This window comes from Saccopteryx bilineata, chromosome 1 (assembly GCF_036850765.1).
Source record: "Saccopteryx bilineata isolate mSacBil1 chromosome 1, mSacBil1_pri_phased_curated, whole genome shotgun sequence".
NCBI lineage: Eukaryota > Metazoa > Chordata > Mammalia > Chiroptera > Emballonuridae > Saccopteryx > Saccopteryx bilineata.
Genome location: NC_089490.1, coordinates 46,384,972 through 46,403,927, shown reverse-complemented (window position 1 = coordinate 46,403,927; position 18,956 = coordinate 46,384,972). Strand labels below are relative to the sequence as shown.

The 18,956-nt window shown below is 42.7% G+C and overlaps 1 protein-coding gene across 3 annotated transcripts in view; it reads right to left on the bottom strand.

The window, feature by feature from the left end:
- Positions 1-18,956, bottom strand: part of KCNQ5 (potassium voltage-gated channel subfamily Q member 5) — a 625,390-nt gene that overhangs the window by 27,927 nt on the left and 578,507 nt on the right. For all 3 annotated transcript variants that reach the window (XM_066253628.1, XM_066253635.1, XM_066253639.1), the window contains one exon: positions 3,514-3,622. In XM_066253628.1, coding sequence (XP_066109725.1) covers positions 3,514-3,622 — 109 coding nt within the window. The remainder of the gene's footprint in view (positions 1-3,513; positions 3,623-18,956) is intronic.

Here is an 18,956-nt window from a genome sequence, read left to right as displayed (position 1 = left end):
TTTTAAGACATATTTTGGAAATGTGTAAGAGTTGCCTTTGCTTTAGTACTAGAAAAGTGATGCCATTCTTTAAAATATTGTCTCAAAATGCATTCGAATAATAAAATCAAGACAAGGTGAGAGTGGCCTTAATCATCTTATAATCTGATAAACTTTACTCTCAAAAATAACAAGAGCTTGATCAGGTGGTAGCACAGCAAATAGAGCATCAAACTGGGACACAGAAGACACAGGTTCAAAACCCTGAGGTTGCCAGCTTGAGTGTGGGCTCATCTGGCTGGAGCCTGGGGTCGTTGGCTTGAGTATAGAATCATACACATGACCCCATGGTCGCAGGCTTGAACCCAAGGTTGCTGGCTTGAACCCAAGATTACTGGCTTGAGCAAGGGTCACTTACTTTGCTGCTGTAGCTCCCCAGTTAAGGCACATATGAGAAAGCAATCAATGAACAACTAAGGAGACTAAGGAGCTGCAACAAAGAATTGATACTTCTTATCTCTCTCCCTTCCTGCCTGTCTGTCCCTATCTGTCTCTCTTTCTGTCTGTCACAAAAAAAAAAAAGAAAAAATAAACCAACTAGGAAATGATAGATGCTTAATAAATATTTTTAAAGAATTCCTGCTTTGCTCTTTGTGAGGGTAATGAGGTTATTTTCCCTGCTCTCATCCTTGCAGGGGAATGCATATTTCCTGTTAACACATTTTAATTTTAATTTGACTTTAAGCAAAACTATTACGGTAAGAGCTACTGGAAGACAAACGAAACAACATCAATACTCAAACGATCAAAAATAACAAGGAGAATGCCAAGACCAAGCTGCTGTTTTAGAGATGAGTAATAGAGGCTCACACTTGTAATCAGTAGTGTGTATATATAAAATACTATTTCAGGTACGCTGTAGGGGATGAGCACATTCTGGCAGAAAGCACTCCAGGCAACAGATGTTCAATTTATTTATGTAATTAAACTCATGTAAAGGACACTCTTGAATGTGACTGAGGGACATATACCTCAAACTCCTTTTCAGAATTGCTCATTGTATTGGTCTTTTAGTCATGTAGTTTTAGAAATTAAATATGATCATGAGTCAAAGATTTCCAATTAGGTAGAAACTCATAAGTGTAGCTATAATGTTTTCATATATAACCCCACAATTTAAAATGGAACTTAGAAAATAAAAGAAAAACACTAGGTGCACTAGAGTCAGGAGATGGGAGAGAAACATCTCCCTCCAGGGATACGAAGTAGCAACTAGAAAGCTTCCAAATCCACATGTAAATAATAAAGCTCTGTTAAAAATAAAACCAAGAAAGAAGTCTGAAAAGAAGGAAATTCTGCAAAGGACTACAAAATCAGTCGTTTCAAGAGGATATAAGAAAGTAAACCTTAAGCTGCTGCTAAACTGCTTAGCTAGCAGAATAAACCTATTTCATTTTCTTTCTTGCAGCTCACAATTCTTTTTATAGGTTATGAGGCAAAAGTAGAAAGCTTCTGAAGGTCTTGGGAAACTACACAGACTGGATTAAGTATGACTTTTAGGAAGACTAATCTGCTCCCATTCGATAAGATTTTACCGTATTTGTTCAAGTTAGACTCCTCTGTGGCTGAACTGTGCTCCTTTGACTTTAGGACAGCGATTGTCTGATGGCACACAAACTAATTACTAAAACTGTGCAGCACACCAAAAATGTATTTTTTGCTGATCTGACAAAAAAAAAAATAGGTATATTACCCAACCGGGGATGCTTTGAGAAAGACAGGAAGTGTTGCTAACAATGATAGTGAGACAAGAGGCATAATCTGGGTGGTCCCTAGACTCTGGGGCACATAAGAAGGTTGGTCTCCCTGCACATAAGGATCGCTGCTTAAAGAATCTATTGGGGCCCTGGCTGGTTTGCTCAGTGGTAGAGCGTCGGCCTGGCGTGCGGGGGACCCGGGTTCGATTCCCGGCCAGGGCACACAGGAGAAGCGCCCATTTGCTTCTCCACCCCCCCCTCTCTGTCTCTCCCCTCTCCTCCCGCAGCCAAGGCTCCATTGGAGCAAAGATGGCCCGGGCGCTGGGGATGGCTCCTTGGCCTCTGCTCCAGGCGCTAGAGTGGCTCTGGTCGTGGCAGAGCGACGCCCCGGAGGGGCAGAGCATCGCCCCCTGGTGGGCAGAGCGTCGCCCCTGGTGGGCGTGCCGGGTGGATCCCGGTCGGATGCATGCGGGAGTCTGTCTGACTGTCTCTCCCCGTTTCCAGCTTCAGAAAAATACAAAAAAAAAAAAGAATCTATTGGAAAGTAACTAGACATCACTCCTTTTTTTTTTTGTAGGTTGCTGTTACAGATAATCTTTCAGCATCTTTTGGGGTACACTTCACCACACATGATTTTTTTTGCCCCCCACAAACATTGCTGCCAAAATCATTTCTGCTTTTCCAGTGACTTCCAGTCATAAAGTAAAACAATGAATAAGGTGATGCTAAATGACCAATTCAAGATAGAAGTAAAAAAATCGATCATACTGATCTGATTTTAGACCAAGATTCTGAATAGCTAAATTAGGTTAATTGTTAAGCTTTCCTGACTTTTGGGTAAGAGATCAAAAGAGCCAAAGGATCAGAAGTATTTACTTTTTTTTAAAAAAATGATTTTATGTATTCATTGTAGAGAGGTGGGAGAGAGAGAGAAAGAGAGAGAGAGAGAGAGAGAGAGAGAGAGAAGGGGGGAGGAGCAGGAAGCATCAATTCCCATATGTGCCTTGACCAGGCAAACCTGGGGTTTCAAACTGGCGACCTCAGTGTTCCAGGTCAATGCTTTGTCCACTGCACCACCACAGGCCAGTCTAGGATCAGAGTTATTTCTTTGAGGTATAGTCACTCATCATTCCCTGACTGACACAGATTCTCCCAAAGGGATTCAAGTAGGCAGGCTGAGCATGTGGCAGTTCATTTAGTCTACATTCTGACGTTTTTTGTGAGGAGTGGGTCCTGGAAATAAGTTGCTTTGATACTTGCTTACCTTTCTGCCATCAGTAGAGGAAGCATGTTAAGGTCTGCTGTGACAGGCACATCGCAGCAGGATCTGAGCAACCGCACAATGCTTTAGGGTTCCCATTTTTGGGACTCAACCGGTTTTGCAATAATCTAGAGGGGTTTCTCCTCTGATACAAAGTACAAAACATGGATTGGAACATCAAGTAGGAAAATACTTTTAAAAATTCCACTGAGTCTATACACTAGATGTCTTTAAAAGCAAACAATTCACATGACAAGCCAATTCTCATGTAATCTCGCTGACATGGCATGACTTTTCAAATCCCACCCACCTTTTGTAACAGACTTTGTGTTGAACACAGTAGAGTTTTATATTAAGAAAAAATATTTCAGAATTTAATAGGCATGTGGATGAATAGGAAAAGAGAAGGCAATTGTTCCAGGAGATTTACCTTCTGGAAAAAGAAGTTAGCAACGTAGTAATTCAAATAATAAAAAGTGGGTCTCTGAATCATTTTGTCAAAGGTTTTCCACCAACCTGATAGCTCGGATGACAGTTTTAAGTGGTGGGGTGAGGTCTTCTACTGATACATCACACTGGCATCCTTTTTCATCATAGACATCATCAGTGCCAAGAGTGGTGTCAGCTGCAAGAGAAAATTGCCAGTTAAGTACCACCACCAGCAATTTAAAGCATGCTGCTGAACTTGTGTCACAGAGCAATAGGGGAGAAGTCACAGACTAAGCTTAGAAAATCAAGATAAGTATTAGGTCAGCCAATTGCTTTTTCCAATGTTATTCCTTCTCTTTTTTCTGCAATGTCACCAATCCTATGTCATTTGACACTAATACTTTCCTAAGCTGTTTTCCACAGGAAAGATGATGTTGACACACTGTCTTTCCTTTAGGGTGATGGATTTGTGTTGATCCATCCGTACTTTCTGGCCACTTCTTTGAAACTAATAGCCAGCATTTAAAAAACAGTTGTTTCGAGTTAAGACAACAGTCTACAGATACTTAACTAACTGGCCTGTTTATGTAGATGTTGACCCCGTTAGCCCCACTCTTGGAACAAGTAAGTAAGCAGTCAGACCCAAGAACACTGACTACTTAGCAGTCCCTGGACCAGGCAGCCCAGGAGAGAGATTGCTTAAGATAACACAACTAATGCTGAGAGATTTACAGGTGGAAGAATAAAATCAGTTCCTCATAAACTGAGCAAATTAACTTTTGGGTTAATTGTAAAGGTTGGAAAAAGGGGTAGGATTACAATAAACTAAATTAGTAAAATTTTATAAAACTAATAAGGAATAAACTCATATCATTATAGCGTTGCTTTTAGCAACAAAATATTGAAAATAAATTAAGATTTCTGAAATGGAGAATGAGTTAAATATTGGTAAGTTTATATAATGGAATATTTAGGAAGCTGTTAAAAATGATGTTGACTAATGACTGGAAAAAATGTCACAATATATGATTAAAGAAAAATTTTATATATCTATCTGGGATTAAGAATTGGCTATACTTAAAAATTTTTTACAATGAACATGCATTACTTTGCTAATAAAGTAAAATTTCAGAAGAGAGATGAGTTATATAGCCTCCAAATACTATTGAAATTTCTGTATTTAAAATTTTTTTAAATGATCATTTTAAATTTTCAATTACAGTTGACATACATTATTATATTAATTTCAGGTGTACACCCCAGTGATTAGATATTCAATAACTTATTAAGTGATCATCTCAGTAATTCTCGCACCCATCCGACACCATACATAGATGTTAGAATATCATTGACTGTATTTCCTGTGGCTTCACCTTCCAAGACTCTTCTGTAACTCCAATTCGTCCTTCTTTTTTTTTTTTCTCCTGTGTGCCCTGACCGAGAACCAAACTTGGGTCATCTACACACTGGGCACTCTACCACTGAGCCAACCGGCCAGGGCCTACCCATCTGTACTTCTTAATCCCTTCACCTTTTTAACCCTCAGCCTCTTTATGTGCTGACATACGCTCAAGGACTGACACTGCTCTCTGTTGCTGTCACTCTGCCCAGTGTTCATGTGCTGTGCTTTGCCATGGGCCGCCCAGGTTGGGTTAAAATTCTTGAAAGGCTGTTGGACATCTATTTATTAAAGCAGTGTTCATAAGAAAAGGCAGTTGCTACGTCATTTAATTCAACTATTTACTGTATGTTTACTCAGTTTCTTGTGTGCTGAGAGTGGAGGTGGTGGTGGGGGCAGAGAGGCAGATGGGTGTTCACAGCTCTTTGTCATGGTCCCTCTGGCCTTACCGCGTGGTCATATTAGCAGACACCCGCTGCAATTTAGGCCAGCCACTTAGGTGAAGCTTCTGCATACATTAGTTTTCTTACAGCAACTCCACCTGTTAGTGGTTATGTTTTGTTTTTGTTTTTGTTTTTTAAATATTTTATTTATTGATTTTTAGAGAGGAGAGAGAGAGAGAGAGAGAGAGAGAGAGAGAAGGGGGAGGAGCAGGAAGCATCAACTCCCATATGTGCCTTGACCAGGCAAGCCCAAGGTTTCGAACCGGCGACCTCAGTGTTCCAGGTCGACGCTTTATCCCACTGCGCCACCACAGGTCAGGCCTGTTTGTGGTTATGTTATGCCTGGTTTTTAAATTATTTTTATTTATTTATTCATTTTAGAGGAGAGAGAGAGAGAGAGAGAGAGAGAGAGAGAGAGAGAGAAAAGGGGGGAGGAGCAGAAAGCTTCAACTCCCATATGTGCCTTGACCAGGCAAGCCCAGGGTTTTGAACCGACAACCTCAGCATTTCCAGGTCAATGCTTTATCCACTGCGCCACCACAGGCCAGGCTATGCCTGGTTTTTAGATGTCAAAACGGAGGCTCGGAGAAGGTAAGTACCTTATCTGAAACCACAAAGGTGGAAAGTGGAGCCAGTAAGTTGCAGAGCAGCTATTAACATCCAGTTCCATGAGGCTCCAAAGCTCTTGCCCCTGCCATTGCATTGCCCGATGTGAAAATGTGCTCATGGTTCGACAGTGGGCTCAGTAGTGGCATGCGACATCTCAGGTGAGGGCAGGGGGAAGGGCTCGGCTCACATACTGCCTGCTGGGTACATTCAACTTCTCTCCAGACAAGTCTGCCACAGTTTGAACATGAGTATACTGATTTATTCTGCCAGTTGGGTCTGGCTCAATGATGGCCTTGACGGCAGCCTGCCATTTTGCTTGACTGACCACCACGCAACACAACGCTTCTAGCTTGTAAATGCCATGCCCAAGGTTAGGTGCCCCTCTTCCAGGAACTCGTCACGGTTTCTTCCTCTGATCTGATCCCCACCTGCTCTCAGTTGGTGAAGTAGGTTGAAGAGTGTTGCCCCCAAATTCATGTCCACTTGGAACATCAGAATATGATCTTATTTGGAATAATGCCTTTGCAGATGTAATTCAGTAAGGTTTCAGATGAGATTATCCTAGACTAAGGTGAGCCCCAAATCCATTGAAAGTGTCCTTGTAACACAGAAAGGGAGAAGACACAGAAACACAGAGAAAATGGAAGCAGAAGTGGGAGTGATGCGTCTACAAGCCAAGAACACTGGGCATGGCTGTTCACCACCAGAAGCAGAGGGAGGCACGTGGCGGTTTCTCCCTCAGAGGTTTTGGGCATCCTGATTTCTTGAACTGCGCGTGAGAATATTTCTGTTGTTTCAAGCCAATCAGTTGGTGGCAATTTGTTATGTCATTCCTAGAAAACTAATACAATTGGGAAAGCTTTCCTTCGTGGTTTCCAATTCTTCTTCACTCAAGAACACTAATTATGATGATAATAACAGTAAAAAGTGCTTTTTAGGGAAATCAGATTATGTAACAAGAACTTAAATTAATTGCTTCAAACCCATGAAGTCTGTATCAGTACTAGCTCCTATTTTAAAGATTATAAAAGTGAGGCACAGAAAGTTAAGGAACTTGCCCAAGGACACGCGGAGAGTGAGTGACAGGTGCGGCACTGAATTCGGGGTTCCAAAGCCGCACTGTTAAGCACTGCCGGACTCCGAGTCTCACTTCCGACAGCTTCCATATTTGCCCCTCTTGTTGCCTCTGGATTTCCTTCTCTTGCTTTACATTTTTCTTCCCATGGCTGTGTGCACCTGGCTACTGTGGTCTCAGGTGAAATGACCCCACACCATTGAAAAGGGATCGGGCCTGGAGCAATGTGGGTACCATAAGTATGTGCTGTCCACACCCCAAGGGAGACCTGGAGACACTCAGACCCTGGAACAGCGAGGGGACTGGCTGTGGTGTGTGTGGGGCTCACAGATAGGCCAGGCGGCTGTTAGAACCAAAGTCACCAGGCTCCTTTATGGGGTCCTGTGAGAAACTCAGATGTTAGCTAACCAAAGAAATATAGAATAATGCATTTTATCAGGATTCCCAGTAACAGAATTCATGAGAGTATTTTCCTCTGCCCTTCAAAATAGAGGCGTGTGACTGCTTCCCCTCATCTGAAATCTAGCGAGAACCACACTTCTAACATAGTCCTATCTTACACCTCAGGAAGCGGGGGAACATGGGGCAGGTTACAGGGAGGGAAGATCCTGCCATGCCTGTATCAACGGCTTACCTACTTAAAAATAAAATATACCCACCATAACACAGTGCCGCCGTTCTGAACAATGAAATAGCACAAAATAGGGGGTCCTTCTATTTTGAAGTTAGTGGAAAACTTTTTCAGCAGGGATGTGCTGTCACAATAAGCACAAAAGTCAAGATAGTGAAATCATACTATTTGCACTGACTGTAAATGGAAGCGGAAACATCCTAAATGAGGATGAGTTTCCTCCCAGCCTAATGCTGTGCCCCTCGCCGCTGCCCGGTACCTCAGCAGAGCTCAAGTCTATCCGTCTTGTTAGACACAGGCCTGGGCAGAAGGTGGGAGTCAGTCACCAACTGCATCACGTCCAAATGCATCTTACTGTGGAATTTCATCATACCACCTAAACTTGATCGTTCACAGCATAAATTAAACTCTTAGTCTAATTTTTTTTCTTTGTAGGTTCGGTCTGAGCAAATACTTATCTTTGCTGACATCTACTGAAGCAAGGGTTGAATTGGAAAACTTTTTTTTCTTATTTTAAAGCCGCAAAAATGGGGATAATGCCATCTTTCTGCCTCATAAGTATCTTGAGATGTCAATTTTCTTTCCAGTAAGGTTAACACCACATTAAATGTCTTTTTTTTTTTCTTTCATGATTCCTAGAGGCTTAAAACCCTCTGTGAACTCGACAGCACTGGGCGGGGCCCAGCGTTCGGCCAAGGCTGGTTCTCTGCTCGCCAGCCACACGTCTGGCTCCCCGCCCTGGCACTTCCGGATATGTGGGTATGGGAACACGAGTCGGCTTGAGCACTGATCAGCATAAGACCGAGTCGGGAACGGCAAAATGCCAATGGAGCTACGTGCTCCCTGTGGGCAATCTTCCCGGGGACGGATAACCTACCTCAGTGCAAATCCGTGCGTGCAGAAAATGAATATAAAATGCAGCCCTTTACCTCTCCCAACCCTCTTCTGTTTCCTATTAATTAGCAGTGTAAAAGATTTGCTTTCCAGTACCTTGTTCACCTGTATTTTGGAAAATCTATTTTATAGTGTTTGGAAGGGATATAGACGAAGAGGGAGGAGAAACATTCTGGAAACTTCTGCTATGTCCGAAGACAATTTTTCTGTCCCCGCTATGAAATTTTGCTATCCAGAGTAGATATTTATGAAGAAAGGGTAGGTTGGTTTTAGTTCTTCCTCTTGATCACTTCCTCTTACAGGTTAGATTTCTTCTTTACATTTCTTAAATGATTACAGTGGTTTTCAACCTTGTCTACACGATGTGAGAATCACCTGGGGAGGTTTTTTAAAAAAAAAAATCTCAATATCCATAATGCCCTCAAGACCAATAGCATTAGAAAACTGAGGGTTGGAACCTAGGCATCAGAGGTTTTTTTTTTTTTTTTTAACTTCCCATAAGGAATTCAATTTGCAGCCAAGAGCCAGAAACACTATTATTGTAAGTGAAAAAACAACGTCCACTGGTTTCTCTCAGCCAGTGCTAAGGAGTGTGTTTGACAAATTTGCCACTGGATTTGTACTAATGCTTCATGTTTCCCCTGGTGCCACCAGTATATTTTCCTCAGGAACAATTTGAGACAATATAGATGCTTCACAAGACAACAGTAAATGATTGAATCATAAAAAACAGAAAAGAAAAAAAATCCCTTGAGAAATTGATGATACAGGAACGAGGTTTTGTTATCTTCTTACGCAGCTTATAGCCCTCAGCTTTTTTTTTTTTTGTGTGTGTGTTTTTCTGAAGTTGGAAATGGGGGAGGCAGTCAGACAGACTCCTGCATGCGCCTGACCGGGATCCACCCGGCACACCCACCAGGGGGCGATGCTCTGCCCATCTGGGGCATTGCTCTGCTGCATCCAGAGCCATTCTAGCGCCTGAGGCAGAGGCCATAGAGCTGTCCTCAGCGCCCGGGCCAACTTTGCTCCAATGGAGCCTTGGCTATGGGAGGGGAAGAGAGAGACAGAGAGGAAGGAGAGGGGGAGGGGTGGAGAAGCAGATGGGTGCTGGCCGGGAATCTAACCTGGGACTCCTGCATGCCAGGCCGATGCTCTACCACTGAGCCAACCGGCCAGGGCTGGCCTCAGCTTTTTGAATTCCAGTTATTGTCCTCTGTCCCTCCACCATCTGAAACCTCATTCTTTCCAGGCCTTGGTGCTGTTCTCTTTGAAAAAAGTCACTATTGTTTTTATTGATACATATAAGAAGCTTCCATGTTCACAGACCAAAATAATACCCAATTGTCAAACCTTAGCAGAAAACATTTGTTTTGTCAGTGGAGAAATTGATAATGTCTTCACGAAACCATATAGAAGAAACTATTGATATAAAGGAGACAGGTGACAACTTTGGTCTTGGAAGACAGAAAATGTTACTACCCAGAATAACTAAATTAGAATGAAAAGAAAAATCCTTGATTATGGAAAAAAGCAAAATATAAAAAAAGACAATATTTATAATGGATAAGGAGCTTATTTGATAGATCAGAATCCAAAATATAAACCTACAAGTAAGTCAGTCAGCAGAAACCATTAGTAGTGAAAAATGACTGAAAACGATTCAAGCTTACTGGAAATAAAAGAGATATTAAGAATATGTGAAAGTATGGGCACACTTATTAATTAGCAAAAGAATAATGACTAATACTAACAAAATATAGGTGAATCTGGTACATTTTTACATTGCTAGTGATTATATAAGTTGGAACAAATTTTTATGCCAATAGAAAAAGAGAAAAGGGCCCAGGCCGGTTGGCTCAGAGGTAGAGCATCGGCCTGGCGTGCAGGAGTCCCAGGTTCGATTCCCGGCCAGGGCACACAGGAGAGGCACCCATCTGCTTCTCCACCCCTCCCCCTCTCCTTCCTCTCTGTCTCTCTCTTCCCCTCCCGCAGCCAAGGCTCCATTAAAGCAAAGATGGCCTGGGCGCTGGGGATGGCTCTGTGGCCTCTGCCTCAGGTGCTAGAATGGCTCTGGATGCAACAGAGCGACGCCCCAGATGGGCAGACCATCACCCCCTGGTGGGCGTGCTGGGTGGATTCCAGTCAGGTGCATGCGGGAGTCTGTCTGACTGCCTCCCCGTTTCCAGCATCGGAAAAATGAAAAAAAAAAAAAAAAAAAGAAAAAGAGGAAAGCTTATAATTTTAAACCAGAGAAATTTTCTTTGGAAAATAATTTCAAAAAAAAAAAAAAAAAGCAAAGCTAATAAAATAATATTGAATGTAAACTATAATTAAAAAATAAAGATTAAAAAAATAAATATAGCTTAATGCAATATAAGTTTTTTATTGCATTATCACCTATTGTAGAATAGTTACATAAATTTCAATGTTTCAAAGTAGAAAACTGTGAATTATAGTATTTGACCATGATGATGCAGTACACAGCAACAGAAAAGATAATTGTGAATGGTATATAATAATATGAAAGTATTTTCAAATGAACAATAAAATTAAATGATGAAAGTAGATACTTATGTTTATTATTACTATGTGCATTGATATATGAAAAGAAACCAATTAGAAGAGCATACGTAGAAGTGAAATCAGTTGACTAGAGTATGAGATTATAAATAATCTGCATTTCTTTTAAAATTTCTTAAGAAATTTAATATTTTTTTTTGTGGCAGAGACAGAGAGAGTCAGAGGGAGGGACAGATAGGGACAGACAGACAGGAAGGGAGAGAGATGAGAAACATCAATTCTTCGTTGTGGTTCCTTAATTATTCATTGATTGCTTTCTCATATGTGCCTTAACTGGGGGGCTACAGCAGACCGAGTGACCCCTTGCTTGAGCCAGTGGCCCTGGGTCCAAGCTGGTGAGCTTTGCTCAAACCAGATGAGCCTGCGCTCAAGCTGGTGACTTTAGGGTCTCGAACCTGAGTCCTAGGCATCCTAGTCTGACGCTCTATCCACTGCACCACTGCCTGGTCAGGCTAAATTTTTTTTGTAATTGATTGACTTTAGAGAGACAGAGAGAGGCAGGGAGAGAGAGAGAGAATCATTCATCTGTTGTTCCACTTAGTTGTGCATTTGTTGGTTGCTTCCCATATGTACCCTCACTGGGAATAAAATCTGCAACCTTGTCATTTGAGATGGCACTTCAACCTACTGAACTAACCAGCTAGGGCCCAAAGATGTTTTCTGTCACAAAAATAATACAGTGTATATGCTTTTCAAGATAGAGTATTTTAAAAATAGAAAAAACTATTAAAGCCTGACCTGTGGTGGTGCAATGGATAAAGCGTCAACTTGGAATGCTGAGGTCACCACTTAGAATCACTGGACTTGCCTGGTCAAGGCACATACAGGAATTAACTACTATGAGTTGATACTTCCCACTTCTCTCTCCTCTTCCTCCCCCCTCTCTTTCTCTCTCTCTCCTCTCTCTCTAATAATCAATAAAAAGAAAAGAAAAACTATTGGAATGAAGAAAACTCTTCCTAAGTTTCAGAACATAAAGGGCAACCATTATTGTAATATGTATCTTCAAGTAAAAGTGTGAAAGCTAGAAGTTCATCACAAATTTTTATTTTAGAATTTTTTTTTTTTTAAATTTTTATTTATTTATTCATTTTAGAGAGGAGAGGGAGAGACAGAAGAGAGAAAGAGAGAGAGGAGAGACAGAGAGAGAGAGAAGGGGGGAGGAGCTGGAAGCATCAACTCCCATATGTGCCTTGACCAGGCAAGCCCAGGGTTTTGAACCGGCGACCTCAGCATTTCCAGGTCGACGCTTTATCCACTGCGCCACCACAGGTCCGGCTATTTTAGAATTTTAAAAGGCGAAAGATTCATACGATCTGAAGAGAAACTAGAGTATTTATTATTTAAGGATTTTAAATGAAGGATGTGATGATTCTGTTCCATTATCCTACAGGGAATGCACATTAAAATGGCCAGTATTAATGATGGTGATAACTAATTAATTATATCCTGTTGTGAATTATTTCTTTTTCCAGGTTTTTTTCCTTCTGCTGCTGGTTATATTTCAATTACCTTTCCCCCACTATCATTTCTAAACACTTTAAAAAAATATATTTTTTATTTATTCATTTTAGAGAAGGGAGAGGGGGGGAGAAAGAGAGAGAGAGAGAGAGAGAGAGAGAGAGAAGAGAAGAGAGGAGCAGAAAGCATCAACTCCCATATGTGCCTTGACCAGGCAAGCCCAGGGTTTCGAACCAGCAACCTCAGCATTTCCAGGTCGACGCTTTATCCACTGTGCCACCACAGGTCAGGCTCTAAACACTTTTAATATCATAGATTTAGAGGTTCCAGTTTAGTCATGTGCTAGTCCAAAGGCAATTCCTTTAAGCCAGCTAGAGTTTAGAACAACTGCTTGGGCCCTGATGTAGTAGCACAATTTCATTTTATTATGTCCTTAGCTCAGGATTTTTTTTTTCCTTTTTCATTTTCTGCTTTATGCTAGATGCTGCAAAGTCATCAAGAGACAGACATATTGGGCCCTCAAGGCACTAATAAGGAGCCCAGAAAAATACTCCAGGTAATATATTTTCTGTTCTAGACATTTTTTCTTTCCAAATACTTTTTATTTTAACTTTTCTTTCTCTCATTATAATTGGGATACTTGCTCTCTGTAAAGACTTGGAACATTTGAATTTTAAATGAAATCATAAAGACTGAGAAAAAAATTTACATAGCTCTAACACTTTGAGGCAAATCCTATTAAATTTTGGCAGATAACTTCCAATCTCTTCTCCTCTGCATCAACTGATGTTTATTGTCTAAGTCAACAGAGATTGAAAGTGGAACATCCCTGGTGGCCACGTGATTGCTCAGAAGCCCCATTCAGGCACTCTTTCCACTCCAGCCCCAGCTGCCGCAGACGACCAGTTTCTGGAGGTGCTGTTCACGCCTCTGTACTTTTGGACACTCTCCTAAGTGGCACTGTCCACACACCTCTGTTCACTCTCTCCTTTCCTCCACTTACTTTTGACTGGTAATCCCTGGGTGCTGAATTTGCAGTTGTAAAGCCAGTAGCCATGGCCAGGGCCACTATCACAGCAGCCGGGCCCTTGCAGGTTCGTATTGGATTCGGACAGTCGGTAAAGAAATAACGGAGCCACAAACTGGTGGTCCATAGTCTTTAATCCTAGCTTGCACCCGGCGGGCAAGTAAAAACACACACTGGGCTCCAAAACCCACTCACATTCAGTGCTCACAAAGCCACTGACTTATCCGAGTTTCCTAGAATCAAAGGTTTCTAGCTCACCAGACTTATTCACCTCTGTTCCCCATCTCCTTCCTTATCCCAAATACAAACTCTACACAAACTGGCATCTCACTCAGCACTCCACCATCTTGGCTGCTTCTCCTGGCCTCCTCCACGTGGCCTTTCTCTGTTCTCCTCTGCTCTCTTCTAATGATAATCTTGGGAACCAAGAGCGCAAGCTCCCGCTCCGCCCCCATTTTATATTGTAGCTTCACAACCTCTAATCCAATATACAAAATAGGGAAGTCTCTATACAAAGTCACTTCTCTGAGGCATGATTGGATTGTACCACCCCACATCAAAAAGGGTAGGAAAGGCTTAATCCCAAAACCAAGCTCCAGGCTACAACGATCCTGCCTGCCCCCAACACACATTAATATCACCTGGGCAACTCCACGTGGGCAGTATTATCTTTTACAAAGTGAGCATAATATATTTTATCTGCCCAACAGCAGTCAACAGATTATAATATGCTAGCAGTCTCACAAAACCAAGGGGGACCAAGAAATGGGGAGACCATCAGAATGTTTAGAACAAACCATTCAAATTTCAGCACGCATCTAACTTTTGTGTGATTTTGGAAACAAGAATTTTATTTTGAAGTTTAGCAATGAATTCTGAGGTATCCAAAGTGAAGAGGACGAGGCGTGGAGGGCAGCGTGACAGGTTTTAGTGCCTCAGATTCAGCTCTGCAATCACAGCCCTGCAAGAATCTACCATCTCCATGAAACAGCCTGATGCCTAAGACCATCCAATGCTGCCTTCCTGTACCGTGGACACCTGTCTCCTATGGTCCTTATTACATAGTGTTATAGCTGCTTGTCTCCAAGCTCCTTTCCTTGCTAAACAGAAAGCTCTGTTAGGGCGGAAACCACGTCTTCTTATCCATGTATCTATTTACTCTCTTCTCATTCCCCTACTGTCTGCTCCTAGAACACTGTGTGGGGCACAGAGAACACTCCATGCTCATTTGCCTCTTGAGTGATAAAGCATTTCCCCTCAGCACTGTCGCAGCAGTTTCTGTGACTTCACTAATGTCTGCATTTCAGATTTTAAAAATACTCTGCAGTTGGGTAGATAATCCTTCACTGTGTTCTTGTTCACTTGCTGAATCATCTCCTGGAAGTCGAAGGATGAGTGTCTTCTGAGAGATCATGGTGGGCCCTGTTTCTCAGCTTTGTGTTTTGGAGTGGCCGGCTCCAGGATCTCTGCCTTGAGCACTTTGTGACATGGAGGCATGGGCCTTTTAAAAATTTTTTTATTAATGACAGCTGTAATTTATTCAGTCATAGCAGTTGTTGGCAAACCGCAGCTCGTGAGCCACGTGCGGCTCTTTGGCTTCTTGAGTGTGTTTCTTCCATAAAATACTACGTGCGGGCCCTGGCTGGTTGGCTCAGTGGTAGAGCGTAGGCCCGGCGTGCAGGAGTCCCGGGTTTGATTCCCGGCCAGGGCACACAGGAGAAGCGTCCATCTGCTTCTCCACCCCTCCCCCTCTCCTTCCTCTCTGTCTCTCTCTTCTCCTCCCGCAGCCAAGGCTCCATTGGAGCAAAGATGGCCCGGGCGCTGGGGATGGCTCTGTGGCCTCTGCCTCAGGCGCTAGAATGGCTCTGGACGCAACAGAGTGACGCCCTGGAGGGGCAAAGCATCGCCCCCTGATGGGCATGCCTGGTGGATCCCGGTTGGGCGCATGTGGGAGTCTGTCTGACTGCCTCCCCGTTTCCAGCTTCGGAAAAATGAAAAAAAAAAAATACTACGTGCGGGCGTGCAGGTTATAATAACAATGTACCTACCTATATAGTATGAGTTTAAAAAATTTGGCTCTCAAAAGAAATTTCAATCATTGTACTGTTGATATTTGGCTCTGTTGATTAATGAGTTTGCCGACCACTGAGTCATAGCATATGATGAGGTGGCTTATAAATATGGACAGTAATTTAAATATAATACTATCAGACTGGAAATATTCTGTTCATTTTACAGGGAACAAACTGCAGCTCAGCGAGGTTAGATGGCCTGCCCAAGATATAGGGTATTGAGGGCAGAGCAATCTTTTAAAATTGAGATCATGTCTCTCTGCTCACAATTCTCCAAAAATGCCCTGTTTTTTTCCAGAGTAGAAGCTCAAGTTTTTACAAGGCCCAAGTCCTTGCATGTCTGTCCCCTCCCCACTTCCTGGCTGACCTTATTTCCCATTGCTCTCCTGCCTGCTCATTTCCTTACAGGGCCCTTCTCTGCCCCCAGCCCTCCTAGTTGGTCCTTGAAGGAGCCAGGCCCTCACCCTGTAGGCTCCCTGTGGGGGATGTTCCTCTGCAGATAACCTCCAGGCTCCTCAGCTGCTGGTCCTCGAAGGAGCCAGGCCCTCACCCTGTAGGCTCCCTGTAGGGAATGTTCCTCTGCAGATAACCTCCGGGCTCCTTAGCTGCTGGTCCTGGAAGGAGCCAGGCCCTCACCCTGTAGGCTCCCTGTGGGGGATGTTCCTCTGCAGATAACCTCCAGGCTCCTCAGCTGCTGGTCCTGGAAGGAGCCAGGCCCTCACCCTGTAGGCTCCCTGTGGGGGATGTTCCTCTGCAGATAACCTCCAGGCTCCTCAGCTGCTGGTCCTGGAAGGAGCCAGGCCCTCACCCTGTAGGCTCCCTGTGGGGGATGTTCCTCTGCAGATAACCTCCGGGCTCCTCAGCTGCTGGTCCTCGAAGGGGCCAGGCCCTCACCCTGTAGGCTCCCCGTGGGGGATGTTCCTCTGCAGATAACCTCCGGGCTCCTTAGCTGCTGGTCCTCGAAGGGGCGAGGCCCTCACCCTGTAGGCTCCCCGTGGGGGATGTTCCTCTGCAGATAACCTCCGGGCTCCTCAGCTGCTCAGGGTCTCGGTTCCGTGTCAGTTGTCCAGGGTCACCACCTCACCACCCTATTCAAGGTTACTGCCCACTCCCTCCACCAGTCAGAATCCCCATACCCTGCTGTCCTTTTCCTTTGATTTCACAGCACTTGTCACCTTCTAACATACTAAGCAATTTACTTGCAGGTGTTCGTTATTTATCTCCCCTGTTAGAATGTCAGCTCCACAAAGACCAGGATCTTGTTCTCTGATGTATCTCAAGCGCCCAGAACAATGTTGATATTTATTGAGGAGACCATTCTGGGTGAGAGTGATACTCCTTCACTCTATCCTATTGATTACAAAGTATAACTCACTAGCTAACCTAAATTTTGGCTTTATAGTGTTCTCTTGTGGCTTTTTTTTGGTGGTTTTTTTTTTTGTTGTTGTTGTTGTTTTGTATTTTTCTGAAGCTGGAAATGGGGAGAGACAGTCAGACAGACTTCCGCATGCGCCCGACCGGGATCCACCCGGCATGCCCACCAGGGGGCGACGCTCTGCCCACCAGGGGGCGATGCTCTGCCCCTCTGGGGCATCACTCTGTTGCGACCAGAGCCACTCCAGCGCCTGAGGCAGAGGCCAAGGAGCCATCCCCAGCGCCCGGGCCATCTTTGCTTCAGTGGAGCCTCAGCTGCGGGAGGGGAAGAGAGAGACAGAGAGGAAGGAGGGGGGGAGGGGTGGAGAAGCAGATGGACGCTTCTCCTGTGTGCCCTGGCCGGGAATTGAACCCAGGACTCCTGCACGCCAGGCTGACGCTCTACCACTGAGCCAACCGGCCAGGGCCTTTATGGTGATTTTTTATGATTAAGTATACTTTAAGATCCTACTGTGAAAAATATCCTAATTTTCCTCACAGTACTTAATTTTTATAGGATTTAAAAATAGAACCCCCCAGGCCCCATAAAACTATTTAGGAGGTAAAATGAATTTTAAGTAAAAAAAAATAAATAACTTCTATAATAGAACAGAGAAAATATTCTGGAATATAATTTTTAGGTTGAAATGCAACCTGTAGACCCACTTTAAAATCTTGGGCCTATAAGTTTATATTTATCTATAGCATCCATATTAATATAACAACAAAGGCAATTTAGACTTATTTTTCTCTTCAGAAACAGTGCAACATTAATGGAAATGAAAATATACTACATTGAGATAGTGTAACTTCCTGTGTCACTTTTGAATATTCACACCCATTTGTTTTTACAAATGTCACCTTTATCCTAGTAACTTATACTGCTGGTACTGTAGAGACAAATTGTGAAATTTTGGTCATGTGATCAATATTGACTTAATTCTAAATCTTAGGAGACTTAAAGTAATGGTTCAAAAGTATGCTCATATTGCCCTGGCCAGTGGTTCAGTAGATAAAATGTTGACCTGGCGTGCCAGGAATTGTGGGTTTGATCCTCAGTCAGGGCATGTGTGAGAAGCAATCAATGAGTACACAACTAAATGGTACAATTAAGTGAAACAAGTTGATGCTTCTTCTCTCTCCCTTCTCCCCTCCCTTCCTCTCTCTCTCTCACTCAAATTAATGGAAAAATTTTTAAAAAGTAAGTTCCTATTAAGTACTGGGAAGTAATTTATTGAATTCCCATAGAAATAAAAGATAAAATAGTCCCATTAATTCTTCTAGGCTGTAGCATTAATATGCTATAGTATTTGAAAAAGAATTTGATAAGCAAAGAATTTGTTTTTATTGAAAAAAAGTCCAAGTATTCATATCTGCAACATATATCGGTTTCACAGTAAGTTATCCTCTTGAGTTTTTTTTTTTTTTTTTTAAATTTTATTTATTCATTTTAGAGAGGAGAGGGAGAGACAGAGAGGGGGGGGGTAGGAGCTGGAAGCATCAACTCCCATATGTGCCTTGACCAGGCAAGCCCAGGGTTTTGAACCGGCGACCTCAGCATTTCCAGGTCAAGGCTTTATCCACTGCGCCACCACAGGTCAGGCTCCTCTTGAGTTTTTAAACCAGTATTCTAGTTAAAGAAATAATTTTAACATTTTGAATAGGTAACTGCATTTTCTTGTATATTTTTACCAAAGTAGGTGAAATTTATATAGGAAATGTTAATACAATTGAAGATTACAGATTGATAGATTGTATAACGTAGCCGTGCTTACTGTTTATGTTACTTTTTGCTGTTATGACATTCTTAACATGGAACATAACATTTGGGAACCAGATTAATCCTAGTGCTCAGTTTAGAAATAAAGAGGCATATTCAAATACTTTAACAGAGAAAGTATAGTTTACCTTTTTTTTTTTCTGAAA